At 52.4% G+C, this 13,056-nt stretch overlaps 5 protein-coding genes across 5 annotated transcripts; 3 read left to right on the top strand and 2 right to left on the bottom strand.

Annotated features, from left to right (window-relative positions):
* Positions 1-3,502: 3,502 nt before the first annotated feature.
* Positions 3,503-4,104, bottom strand: CH63R_03306 (Phosphorylase superfamily protein; the record flags this gene model as incomplete). Its single annotated transcript, XM_018298281.1, is given in 2 exon segments — positions 3,503-3,542; positions 3,557-4,104. 2 exon segments carry the CDS (start codon positions 4,102-4,104, stop codon positions 3,503-3,505), a joined length of 588 nt encoding a protein of 195 aa, XP_018163097.1.
* A 1,415-nt stretch (positions 4,105-5,519) lies between these two features.
* CH63R_03305 (uncharacterized protein) lies at positions 5,520-7,625 on the top strand (the record flags this gene model as incomplete). The annotated part of the gene is made up of 1 exon (XM_018298280.1): positions 5,520-7,625. One exon carries the CDS (start codon positions 5,520-5,522, stop codon positions 7,623-7,625), a length of 2,106 nt encoding a protein of 701 aa, XP_018163096.1.
* Positions 7,626-8,632: 1,007 nt separating this feature from the next.
* CH63R_03304 (Salicylate hydroxylase) lies at positions 8,633-10,046 on the top strand (the record flags this gene model as incomplete). The annotated part of the gene is made up of 3 exons (XM_018298279.1): positions 8,633-8,901; positions 8,959-9,211; positions 9,276-10,046. 3 exons carry the CDS (start codon positions 8,633-8,635, stop codon positions 10,044-10,046), a joined length of 1,293 nt encoding a protein of 430 aa, XP_018163095.1.
* A 48-nt stretch (positions 10,047-10,094) lies between these two features.
* CH63R_03303 (CoA-transferase family III) lies at positions 10,095-11,525 on the bottom strand (the record flags this gene model as incomplete). The annotated part of the gene is made up of 1 exon (XM_018298278.1): positions 10,095-11,525. One exon carries the CDS (start codon positions 11,523-11,525, stop codon positions 10,095-10,097), a length of 1,431 nt encoding a protein of 476 aa, XP_018163094.1.
* A 700-nt stretch (positions 11,526-12,225) lies between these two features.
* Positions 12,226-12,969, top strand: CH63R_03302 (uncharacterized protein; the record flags this gene model as incomplete). Its single annotated transcript, XM_018298277.1, has 1 exon — positions 12,226-12,969. The coding sequence occupies one exon, from the start codon at positions 12,226-12,228 to the stop codon at positions 12,967-12,969; it is 744 nt and encodes a 247-aa protein (XP_018163093.1).
* Between the last annotated feature and the right edge of the window lie 87 nt (positions 12,970-13,056).

Raw genomic sequence — 13,056 nt, 5'->3', positions numbered from 1 at the left:
TACTCCGATCTCTCCCTGTTAGGGCACCAGCAGTCAAACCCCCCCCATGATACTCTGCGCCTGCCCTTATCAGGATTTTCGCCACTTCATGATAATTGTGGTCAATTGCATGGGACAGAGGCGACTCTCCCTCATCATCGTGCGTGTTGAGTTGAAGAGGCGGGCGGATTTTCAGTAATTCAAGCAGTACGTGAAGTTGATTTTTCCGAACCGCATGGTGTAAGATGGTGAGACCCTGGAAATCTGGTCGATTCACGTCGAGAGTGCTCGACAGGCGCTGCTGACGGCCCAGCCCATGAGTCTGCATGGTTTTGACGACATAGGCGATGACGGCGGTTTTCCCTTGCTTCGCGGCGTGGTGCAACGCTGTTAAACCTTTGTTATCATGTATGTTTGCATCTGCTCCCCGCTCCATGAGTAGCTCGAAAATGGTAACGTCGTCCCGGCATACTGCAATGTGAAGCGGAGTACACCCTTCGTTGTCCCGCATGTCGATTTGTAACCCTTTTTCAAGCAGCAGCCATACTGTGGGCGCATCGCAATGTCCTGCCGCCACGTGTAGAGGTGTCATTCCGTTATGGTCTACCACGTCAGGGTTTTTCATTGCTCCCAGCAAGAGCCATCCAGACGAAGAAGCACGTTTGCTCAAGGCGTGATGTAGAGCTGTCCATCCTTTCTTGTCCACAATGTCGGTCCTAGCACCATACTCCAAAAGAAGCCATACCAATCGCTCGAAACCACTTAGGACAGCTTGCATGAGTGGCGTCAGTCCGTCTTCGCAGGGGACGTCTTTGTCGGCACCGTGCTCGATAAGCAGTCCCACAGCAGCCGTATGGTTGTACCTGACTGCATGTCTGAGCGGAGTACACCCATAGCGGTCTGGGGTATCAGCCTGGGCTCTTCTCTTGAGCAAAAAACGAAGCAAATCAACCTTGCCGTACATTGCTGCTTCTCCCACAGGAGTCCAACCACTCTTGCAATCTCTGTTGACGTCTTCACCGTGCTGGATGAGCAATTCCACGACGTCCAAGTCGGCATAGCTAATTGCGAACCGCAGAGTTGACCATCCGTCATCACCCAAAACGTTCACGTCTGCTCCATTCTTTGCAAGAAGAAGGGCTTCTTTCCGGAGACCGTTTTTCAAGGCCCATCGAAAGGGCGTCCATCTCTTGTTCCAGACGGCAAGCCTTGCACCTTTCTTGACCAGGACTTCTGTCGCACAAATATGCTCGCCCATCACTGCAAGGTGTAGCGGTGTATTCTCCTCCAAGTCTTTGCATTCGGGATCTGCTCCAGCCCTAAGCAGCATGTCCACCAGATAGTCACGCCCGTACTTGGCAGACCAGTGGAGAGCTGTTTGCCCTTCGCTGCAGGCTGCATTGATGTCGGGCCAGTCCAGGAGAAGACTCTCAGCCATGTCTCGAAGATCATAATACACAGCAGCATGTAGACCTGTGACTCCCTTGACGGTGTGCGGGATATTCGAAAATCCAGTTGTGACTTGAAACGAGCTGGTTACTTTGGCGGAGTTGCGAAGAAAGTTCATTGCCAGGCTCTTGAGTCGCTCATTCTCGCCTGTGTGCCGGAAATGATGAGCCCAATGATTTGATGCGTATTTCATGAAGGCATAGTAGTTGATTCGCTGCTCCAGTTCTGATTTAGACTTTGCAGTCTCGGGGAGTGCGTCGTACGAGAGATAGTTGAGGCAAACAGTAGCAATGTACTCCTCGCCTGGGATTTCCTCCGGGCTCTTCATGAGGTAACTTTTGACGGTCTCATGCATCGGCCGAAGAAGCTTGCTGGTTTGTTCGACGACAGCGATTCCAGCGCATGCTGAGACCAATTCCTCTTCTTCCGGAATGTAGTCGTTGTCTAGGTCTGTTCTGCGATCCCTCGCGGCGAAAGCATGACAAACCGCTTGTACGGTCAAGGGACTGACTGAAAACAACAAGCAGGAAAGGCCGTGTTTTGCCAATTGTTTTCGGGAAGAACTTTGCCTCTGGATTCTCTGCAGGGCCTTGTCGTAGGTTGTGGTGATGTCCGGGAGCTCCGCCAGTGCCTCGCGGAGAAGCCCTACAGTTGGACATGCTGCAAGACAGTCCATATCTGACTTCGCAAGTAGAAATCTGTAGGTCACTGTTAAAAAAGAAAGAAATACCACGGGGGAACAACAACCGACGCACATTTTCTGAGCTCTTTTGATTATTGTCTCCACAGCGAGACTTCGAAATCCTGGGCTCGTTTTCTCAGCCTCCATCATGAATCTGTTGATTCTTTCACCGCTCCTCAAACGACTGACGACAAACATTCTCAGGTCTGCTTCCTGGGCTTGGATGCTGATTTCCGTTGGGTTTCTGAGCAACTGCTTCAAACCCATACGGCTTCGGGAGGTTACCAGCAAATTAACACTGCGAAGTTGTACAATTGCTTGCAAGAAGTCTTGTCTCGTATTCGAAGGATGTTCGTGGCATTCATCCAGTGCATCGACAACAAGGTACACTTTGGAGTATGTTTCAGCCATGGCTTTGATCATCGTAAGAAACCTCTCCGAGTTTCGAGGAACGCCATGTGTTTTCCAATCGCTGAACTCGATTTCGATCTGATTGGCGATGTGCTCACTTTTTTGCTTCCTTAAAAGTTGAAACAGAAGACTGGCAAGCAGATCAGCAACTGTAGGCTGCGACGCAGCCTCGTAGTCGAAATAGACGTAGATGCAAGCCGTAGGAGTATCAATCCTAGGCTCCAGTTCGGCCACAATGTGGTCAACAACCCTTGATCTTGGAGCTTCGAGTGTCAACATTACGCTTTGATAGGGTTTTACCATCGCGTTCACTTATAGAAGTGACTTACACTAGAATGCTCTTCCCAGTGCCCACTGTTACGCGCTGTCAGCTTTTACTCCAAGAGCCTGGTAGAGGTTTCATAAGACCTACAATGCCCATGACACCAAAGCAGTTTGCAACTTCCATCAATCCACTCTTTGAATGATTTTTGTTGCAGCAACCAGTCACCAGTGCCATCTGTTCTTTGGCTTGCCAGGCTGTTGTGCTTCGCAACGTAGCTGGTGCAAAAAGGCTCAAGCAATTTTATGACACAGGTACCTTTTAGGCTTTAGCATGTCTCAGACATCTGTAGGTCATAAGAGCTACATACGAGTCAACTTTTGAGATATCCCATTGCTGCTTGGTTTGTTTTCTCCTAGCAAAATGTGCTCATGTTAGTTCTATATCATTTCTTCTATGTGTAAAGAATGCTGTGTTGCAAACAGAGTACATTGACGCCACATTTACATAGAGAAGGGATTTTGTATTCAACTTGAGAGTTTTTGGAGAATGGAACAAACCCAAGACAGACCCATGTGTACAGAAAGAATTGAGAGCCTGGACTGAAAGGTTGAAATGTCAGTGACCATGCTGAAATTTATCCGCCATGACCACCTAAGGAATTCGGCGACGGATGGGTTCCCTGGGGGGTCGCAGTACCGAAAAACATATTCTGTCCCTCATAAGAGCTTGAGCCCCCATGATACAGTCTGCCTGATCCTGAAAGGACATACATATCTCTGCCAGCGTTCTGGTTCCACGTTGATCCAGACTTGTCTTCAAAATCGGAATCATCAAGTGACGGGGGCACTTTGGTCATCTCCTGTCGGGCTTTCTCAATGTCATCCTCTTTCTTCTTTGCAGCCTCAAAGACTGCGTATGTGGAGAGAATCTGGAAGTCTTCCAGTATACTCTGCATCAGAGTCTCGACCCGAGACTTTTTGTTACGCTTGACGAACGCCCGGTAGGCAGAAACCACAAACGCTCCATCTTCCGACTTGTCTTGCAATATATGCAAGAATATCTTCTTGAGCTCTTCAGCTTTCTCTTGGCAGTTTTCCAAAACCGATTTCAACGCACTGGCCTCGTTCTCGTCCGCGCTCTTCGCAAGACTTTTTGCGTCTAGCAAGATCTCTCTGACCAGTGGTAGTCGAGCGTGAACCTGCTTGAAAGCTTCTGGCAAGCCATTGAGGTCTTTGATTGCGTCGTAAAAATCAACCGCCGTGTCGACAATAGTTATAATGGCACTAATAAGGCCGGCGATCTCGATTCCCGACACCATGCCGGGACGCAGGCTGATGCACTAGTCAATTGTTGATGGAGACACCCCGGGGACCGCTGGATAACCTTGAAAATTTGACATACTGTAAAGCAGTTGATTATATTGAATCAAGTGATGGAGCAAAAAGCCACCAAAATGAAGAGGCAAGATTGTGGGCAGCGTGTCGACAGGCAGGAAAGACCCTTGGAGCATGGGCACGGCGAGATTTGCTGCCAATCTGACTCTCCTTAGGCCGGATTTCCAGGCTACATATATCAATTCGTGGTCATCTGGGAGGCTTGAGTTCAAATCAGGCTTGCCGGGAATGACTGCTGCACGGGTTGATACACTTGAAGCTTCACACACCATCATCACGCTGGCGGTATGCAACTCACATGCAATCTGACGAACCGATAGTTGGAGGAAATAACGGAAAGAGACGGCAAAAAATTAGAAACAATTTCGGTGTGGCCTTTTCCCGTTCAATTGGTGGATTTAATGCGTACATTTGCAGTCATGGATCACGACGAGGACATGAGCTGCAGATATTGGAAGCAGGCTCCGGATCAGCACCGACATTTTAAGTCTAGCCTGCTTACCTGCATTACGGAGGGTAGGAGTCGGTTAAAAAGATACAAAAAGACAACGAGATATGTCTCACAAGATACATGCACAGGACTTCTGCCCTCGCCTATCCTTGCCGCCCATCCACCTCCGCCAAAAATCCGGCTTCCTGCAGGCTACCCTCTAATCAAGAGGCAGCCAGAAACCATAACAATTTCATTGAACGGTTTTAAACCAGCCTCTACTGACATCCTGACTTTCATGCTGTCGAACGGATGGAAACACGGCAAGTTTTGGTAGTTCAATCATGCAGTCTGCTAGACATCTACCAACACCAAACAAATCTTGGCCCTCTTCGTCCCTGTAAAGTTAAACATCCTCCAATCTCACCAACTCGTACAAAAGCGATTCCTACTCAGGTGGCAGGGCACAGCCTCAAGTTGTATTAGCGGGGTCGGTGTGTCCTTCGGATAGGCCACCCAAACGTCTGCATGAGACCATACTGCAGGACTCGAGAAACAACGTATCAATAATACAGATACATGCAGCTTGTATTTTCCCATCACACTGCAGTCATTCAGTTGGCATGCCAGAATATCCGCGACTGTGAGTACGTGTCATACCAGCAGCTGGAAGCTCCCCTCTATTCCTCATCTGTAATTACCTCATGGTGGCATTTTTCTGGATATTCCTAGCCAGCTGCTTCCGCCTCTTTGAAAGCAACGCAACGCACAGCGCTATCGCCAACAGTAACCGAACTGTGTGACCGTTGGTCTTTTCCTCCGCTTGGATTTTCGAGTGGCACCAATCCTCGAGAACAAAAGACCACTGGGGCAACGGTCCAACGAGCACACGACACAGACCTCGGCAACATGTCAAAACCCCGTGGGTTAAGACCGGCTCCGGGACAACTGAATGAGTCCGCATCCTACGATCCCCCTCGCGAAACATCACGGCGTGATGATCCACCCACGATAATACGGATTGCAAGTGGCAAGAAGCCTGAAGTTTTGCCTCCACCTCCATCTCGCAAGAGCCGCATCCCAATATCCGTACACTCGCCAGACAAGCAATCCCGAACTCGGAGACCCGTGGATGGTTACATGCGAGGCACGGTGGAGCCTCCCGAAAGCAACTTCGCAACGCCAGCCTTTGGCACCCTGGTGCATCATCAACCCCACATGTACCACTATTCTCCATATTACGGCGGCGCCGACGTGCCAGGATACTATACTGGGCCTCATCCTGTTGGTATGCCATCTCCAGTAACTGCCCCTGTTACAAAGGACACGAACAACAATGAAGAAATGGAAAAGATTATCCGCGAACTGAAGGCAAGACAAAGTGACCAAGAGACCATCCAGAAAACTGTTCTGGACGTAGCTCTAAGAGGGGTGACTGCTGCAGTACGCGATATGCAAGACAAAACGAATCTAGACATCGAACGAGAGAAAGTAAAGGCTACAATGTTTGCAAGGGACACGGCGGAGAGAGAAGAGAGGAAGCGGAAGGAGATTCATGACCAGGCGAGACAAGAGGTTGAGACCGAATTCGCTCTGAAAGCTGCCATGCACGAAAACATGATGCAGAAGATCCGAGAAGAGCTTCGTCAGGAACAGGAGCGCAAAGCTGTAGAGGAAATGGAGAGAAAGGCGGAGGTGCGGGAAATGGTGCAGCAGGAGGCTATCAGACTAAGGAGCCTTTACGGCTTCGACGCAAGAGCTTCTCCCCAACCACCTTGGGAATACCGTTCACCTCATGTGAGACCTTATTCCCAACACGGAGCACCAATATCAGTTATGGACTATTTGGTTGTGGACCCAGTGCTGGGGGAATCTCGACCCAGACCATCAACGTCTCGCCAACATCGGAAGCATCGCGGCCACGCGCTGACCTTGGAGAGTTCGGAAGACGAATCAGAACCAGCATCCTTGGTCCCCGATCCTCATGAGGGCTGGCAGAGAGACGTGCCACCCTTCGTGCCGTCTGTTCCCTTGAGCCCGGGGGGCTACTCACATTCATGGCAAGCATCTCACCCTGGCCGTACATCTGCGGAACGGAGCTTTACTAGAAGCCGCGGCCGTTCGAATGAACAGGAACGTCCGGCTAGCATTCTCTTGGATAGAATGGAGACCGACGGTCTCCATTTGAACGACACCACGCGCAAGGGCACTGACGCCTTAGAAGACCAGCAGAATTTCAAAGAAGATTCGGAGGGGGATGAAGACTCGGATTTCTATACGAGCGCCAGAGCCAGCCCAATACAGCCAGACGACATGGCCGAGGAAAGATGGAACCACGCTAAAAAGGGTCAGAGTGCAAAAGAAAATAACCGACACAACATAGCAAATGACTGGACTAAAGAGCCGGTATTCCCAGATGACTTTGGCGGGGACGACAAGGGCAACATTGACTGGCCTACAACGCCGCCGTTCGGACACGAAGGGCCTACTATCTCGAATGGGCCGAAAGAAGAGATCGAACAACAAAAACTGTTTTCGTTGCCGAACCATCAAGGCATACTTCCCATACTGTCTCATGGTCACCAAATCGATCTGAAGACAGCCTTGGGAGACGATCTACGTCAAGCTCAGGTTCCGCAACGGCCCGGGAAGTCAATGAAAATGTTCCCTTCAAATGGGGTAGCTATTCCTGCTTCTCCCATGATACAGTTGTCGGACGACTATCCTAATACAAGCAATGACGGGAACCAGGATTGTCAATTCGCCGAGGGCTTCCGCAGGAGCACCAGCCCTGTCCGGTACCCTTATCTTCCCAAGCCCTCGGAGCTTAGCTTGGGAGGACAACACATTGGTTCTTTGCAGCAGAAGCAACCCAGCACGACACATGTACCGATGGTTCCCATGGTGTTTTGGGCCATGACACCTGTTCGATTCGAGTTCCGGTCGACGACCCCTCCAGTGCCACGGTCACCGGGTCAAGCAGAAGGCCCCAGCCCACCAAGACCAAACACTTAACGATTTAAAGCGGAACGTCGTAAACCTGCTCGCTTTTTGTTGAGAACGGACTCCCTTGGGCTTTTCGATAAGAAATTCAAAACAGTGTTGTCGAAGTTTACGGATGAGTAAAGAGGTCTATAGCGATTATAGCCACCATTAGATGAGGTATCCCTCAAACCTATCTACATGAAAATCAGAAGGTCAATAAAAGTATTTCAGCTCTTCCGAACATTGGGGATATAGTGCTAGCTGTAAAGGTTTCGCGCCATATACCATCGGGTCAAAAGGATTGTCAGTGCTCGCACACTTGTTACCTCTGCTGTCGACATGGCATGAATTGGCTGCGCACGCTTTTCCAGCGGCAGACACAGTCTCAAGTCCTCAAAGCAGCACTGGACGGGCTTTGTGTCATGTAAGACTCTCAAAGACCAAATATGAGAGGCAAAGCATTTCTGCAAAGTGCCGTTCGGATGTCAGGTATATTTGTGTCTTCTGTTGGCATATATGAAAGCTGGGGACGTCCGTCAACTAAAGATAGAAGTCATTTGGTAGGAGAAACAGGAGGGAGTCCAAATCCGAGTTCAACTGACCCAAAACCATCAGTTCCCTATTGTCAACTTGCCGTTCAGGCCAATATGCTTGACTCGGTCTTCGGAAAACTCCCAAGAGCCTAACACCTAAATCCAATGAAACTATGGAATCAAATACTCTAGCAACCAAGAATTGGCACAATTATGGACTCAATTCCAAACTGACGTGGGGTTGGAGTCCTTTATCGGCGTTGGCCGGATTGCCAATCCGCTCCGTCGATGGCGCAATGCTGCAACATGGCCCGATGCACAGTAATCATTGGGCGGGTTGTCTGCGTTGTTGCGAGAGCATAAAATGCCTCGCAGGCCACGCTGTTGGCGGATGGTTTGAGTTGATCATGCCAATCTAGAGCCAAGCTGTTGTTTTCCACGAATTCGATCATCGTCGTAACTGTTTGTAGCTTTTCATTTTTGCAGGGGCAACTAACCACCACAATGACAATCAAGAGCCACCCAACCCCAAAGCCTCTCAAGGTTGCCATCATCGGCGGTGGTCCTGGTGGACTAGGCGCCGCCATCGAATTTGGAAAGCTTGACTACGTAGACTGGACGCTTTACGAAAAGAAACCCCAAATCAGCGAGACCGGAGGCGGTATCAGTTTGCAACGACACACGTGGAGGCTGCTGGAGTTGAATGGGGCAGCCAAGAACATACACCCAGACGATTTCTTCAGGTCACCAGACGGCACGAGTGGACAGCAAAGGTAACTTCAAAGAAACAACAGGGGACCATGGCGAGAATGCTGACAGTCGTACCACAGAAACGGCAGAACCGGCAAGCTTCTGGAGCAAAGCAGACATCCCGCGGACACGCCGCCCCAACAGCTGAGCTGCCGCATGGTGCGGGCGAAGCTGCAAGCCGCCCTGCTCAAAGATGTCGACCAGTCGCGTGTCAAGACTTCAAAAAAGCTGACCAGCATTCTGGTTCTGCCGAATGGCAAGGTCGAGATCAGCTTCGAAGATGGCTTCACCGACGGGGTGGACTTGCTGGTGGGTGCTGACGGGATCCGATCGGTAAGCAGAATCCACGGCACCAGCAGTCCCATCCGGACGGTCCGGGAAGCTGACGGGTGAACAGTTTGTGAGGTCGTTTGCCTTCCCTTCGCACAAGATCAAGTACAACGGCCAGTCCGCCTACCGCACCATCATCCACAGGCCGACGGCCGAGAAGATTGACGGGATCCCGCAGTCCCCCGTCTTCTGGCAGAACACCGGCGGGAAGTACGTCTTCACGTGCCCCCTGGGCGGCGACGACTTCGAGGTGACGGCGCGCATCCGCCGGCCGATCGAGGGCCAGCAGCACGTCAGCTGGGGCCGACCCTTTGACTTCTCGACCATCGCGTCGGAGTACGACGAGTTCTGCGAGCCCGTCCGCAAGGTCATACAGCTTGCCGCCCAGGGCGAGACCCAGGAGTTCGCCCTCTTCTCGGGGCCGCGGCTGGAGAGCGTCATCTCCCACGGCGCCCTGGCCCTGATCGGGGATGCTTCCCACCCCCTCTCGGGCGCGTTCGGCGCGGGCGCCGGGTTCGCGCTGGAGGACGTCTATGCCCTGACTCGGAGCATCGACTGGGCTCAGCGGAACGCAAAGGGCCTGCCTGCGGCGCTGGATCTGTACGACCAGATTCGGTCTCCGCATTACCGTGACCTGTACGGGGTTCTGGACAACTTTGCGGCCCTCAACTCCGCGCTGCTGGCCGAGAAACTCCCCGTGGAGGAGGAGATCGAGGAGCGTGTGAGGAGGGCGGGCGAGAGCAGGAGTACTTGGATGTACCATTACGAGATAGAAAAGGCCGTCGATAAGTTCCTCGGGGCAACTGGCGAACTTGGCCAGGTGGCTTCCGTGCTCTGAGGCATGGTTTACGTACGGCGTCATATTCTACACGATAACGTACAGGACTCAGCTGAGCCAGCGAGGCTCGTCAGTTCCCAATATCTTTGGCATGACATCCCAACCAGGCTCATGACCCTCGACCGTGGCAGAATGCTTGAGGTACTTCATCATCCCAAAGTCCGTCTCCCGCCTTTCGAAAAGATTCTCCGGTAGGTTAGTTGTGATGTCGGGAGCTTCAAACCCTGTCTTGCCCGCGTACTGGCCGAGGCTTCTCAGGTATTTCATCACACCCCCCAGCGAAACGTTCACGACCCAAGAGCCACCTTCTGTTGCGCGCTTGTAGAGCGCCGCAGATATGCCAGAAGCTAGGAAGTACCCAGCGCCGTGGTCCAGAGCTTGGCAAGGCATCGGTCTTGCAGGCTCTCCGGCCCCAAAGTGCTCCGCCTCCGACACGTTCATGCCGCTACACGTCTGGACTAGGGAGTCGAACCCCCGGCGGCCGGACCAAGGCCCATCGGGACCAAACGCCGATAGGTTTGCCACGACGAGTCCCGGATTCGCCGCAGCCAGCTCCGCCGGGGACAGGCCGTGGGCCGCGAGACTGCCCGGCCGATACCCTTGTATGAAGACGTCTGCGGTGCGGAGAAGCTCGAGAAGTCTGGCCTTGTCCGAAGGATCCCCGATGTCGAGCTGGATCGTGCGTTTGCCGCGGCTGAACTCTCGGTCGAGCGGGGGCAGACCCGGGAGATTGGGGGATGTGACCCAGAGAACGTCTGCTCCGTGCGCCGCGAGGGTCTTGCCCGCCACGGGGGCGGCTATGACGCGGCTCAACTCGACGACTCGGAGGCCCCTGAGACATCGATCCGTACCTCGGGAGAGATGGCCAGGGAAGCCTTTGGGCCCGTTTCCGAGCTTTCCGAGCAGGATGGGCTGGTTTGCGATGGCGGCAGACTGGGGGTGGGCATCCCACTCGTCGTAAGTGCGGAGGGCGTAAATCGCCAGGCCGCGTTCGATGCCGGCTGTCTCCAAGTCGATACTGCGCCAAAGTTTCGTCTTGGAGGCAACGTCATCACGGCCGGCCTCCAGATGTAGTTGAAGCAGTCGTAAAGTTCCGAGGCGATGGTGCGGGAAGGAATCATGAATGCGGACGTGGCCGTCGAGGGTCTTGTGAAGACCTCCCACGTTGCCCCATGTAGATTGAGGGGGCTCGCCTTCGATCTCGTAAAGTCTTTCGGACTTGAACTCAGCCAAGGCATGACGGTGGGGTACGGAGACCCGCGGTACATGATTGCCGTTGCGGAGGGAGTGGACGAGGCCAGATGTTAAGGCTGATAGAGCGATCGAACTCTGTGCAAGGTGGACGATCTTGAACGAAGAGGGGCAAACCGGACCATCCGTGGTGTCGATTTTGAGTGCAGAAGTGGCATGTTTTGGCAGGCCGAGCTGAGCCCAGACTTCTTGGACGATATCTGTAGGGCTGAAGGTTGAGCGATCCATGGTTTTTGGCTTAGGAGAACAAACAAATCTGCGGGGTTGTCTACATCTAAAAGGCAATGAAGGTTGAGGGGGCTCCGGGCCGTGTTTTGTTTCGTTGATGACATGCTTTGCTGCCTCGGCTGTCAAAGCCGATCACGGACGTCGGCGCGGGGCCGGCTGACGACGACTTCTTGGCCATGAAAGATGCCCAACTGCAAAAGGTTTATTTTTGTAGAAACCATAGGTTTTGACTTGAACTTTTATGACGATCGGAAGGCCTGCTTGCTCTCGTATGCATCGTCGTGCGACCACCCCGCTCCTCCTGAAGCCTAATTATTGACGATTAGCTTCACATCAGGTTGCTTGTGGTTCTGCAACAGTGAGGCGGTCCGACATGGACGCATCGGGCGCGTTATGCCAGGCAATGTATGAGTGTCGTTAACTATTATATAGGTGGAAAGCCGTTGTTGCATTCGCAGATTTGCGCTTGACGCAGGATTCCAACACTCTCGTACAAGTACGGACTACCTGAGCAACTCGCTTCATCAATCCTCATGCCGCTATCCAGTCTAGGATGTCTACATCCACTCAAAACCAGCCAGGCCTTCAGGATCTTCTGAAAGTCTTATGTCCAGTTTACATCACCCTAAAAGAGGCCCGGCTTGTCTGTGATCAGTTCAGGTGCTCGTTCCAGCGCAATCGGCAGGTCCTGTGGAGCGGTATGCAGCGTCAAAAAGCACAACAATGGGCAGATGCCAACGGTTATCAAACCCTGACGACGGCCATGGGATCCTTGAGGACTCTGGAAACTTCAAAGAAGGGGAAAAAAAGGAGCAAGTTCATGAAGGGCGCATCGGCTATTTTTTCGTGGTTTATATCTCAAGGCGACTGGGTGGGAATACTACTACCGCTACCTCCTAACCAGTTTCATCCCTCCGGCTCGACCAGCTTGCAGGACTTTGAGATTCCCATCGTGAAAGGCCTGCTCAGGACCGGGTGTGTTCGGACGATTGACGTTTTCCACCCCGAAGCAGCAACTGAGGAGGCGAGGACTTCATCACACCAGTTCTGGCCGCGCGACGAGACCAGGTCTTGGATTCGGCGTTTCGGAGCCGGCACCAAGGCTAGGTCCTGGAGGGCTGTGAAAACGGGCGTCGGTATGCTGCGCTACCGTTGTGAAATATGGAAATTCGGTTTGTGCGTCAGCGCTGATCTTGAATGTTCAAGAATCGCTCGGCCAGGCCTTGCGAAGGTTGCCACAGTGTTCTGGCACCAATGCACCAAGCGCTCCGAACGCGAGGCAAATCACCTCTCAGTTCTCAAGCGCCAACTCTCAGAGCCAGCCGGCGACGAAGAAGAAGAAAAACAAGAAGAAGAAGAAGAGGAAGAAGAACAAAGGGAGTCAAAACAAAAGCAAAACCACCGAAGCGGTTCCCGAGACTCCTTTTCGGCTTTACGATGCTGAAAATCTCTGCTTCAGTCTTAGGGTTCTTGCAGCAATAGCCAGGCTATCGAACCAAAGGTGAGATTGACACAGCATTTCATGTCGGCA

This window comes from Colletotrichum higginsianum, chromosome 2, assembly GCF_001672515.1.
Source record: "Colletotrichum higginsianum IMI 349063 chromosome 2, whole genome shotgun sequence".
Taxonomy (NCBI): domain Eukaryota; kingdom Fungi; phylum Ascomycota; class Sordariomycetes; order Glomerellales; family Glomerellaceae; genus Colletotrichum; species Colletotrichum higginsianum.
The sequence above is the reverse complement of the archived record's forward strand: the minus strand, read 5'-3'. Positions and strand labels throughout refer to the sequence as shown.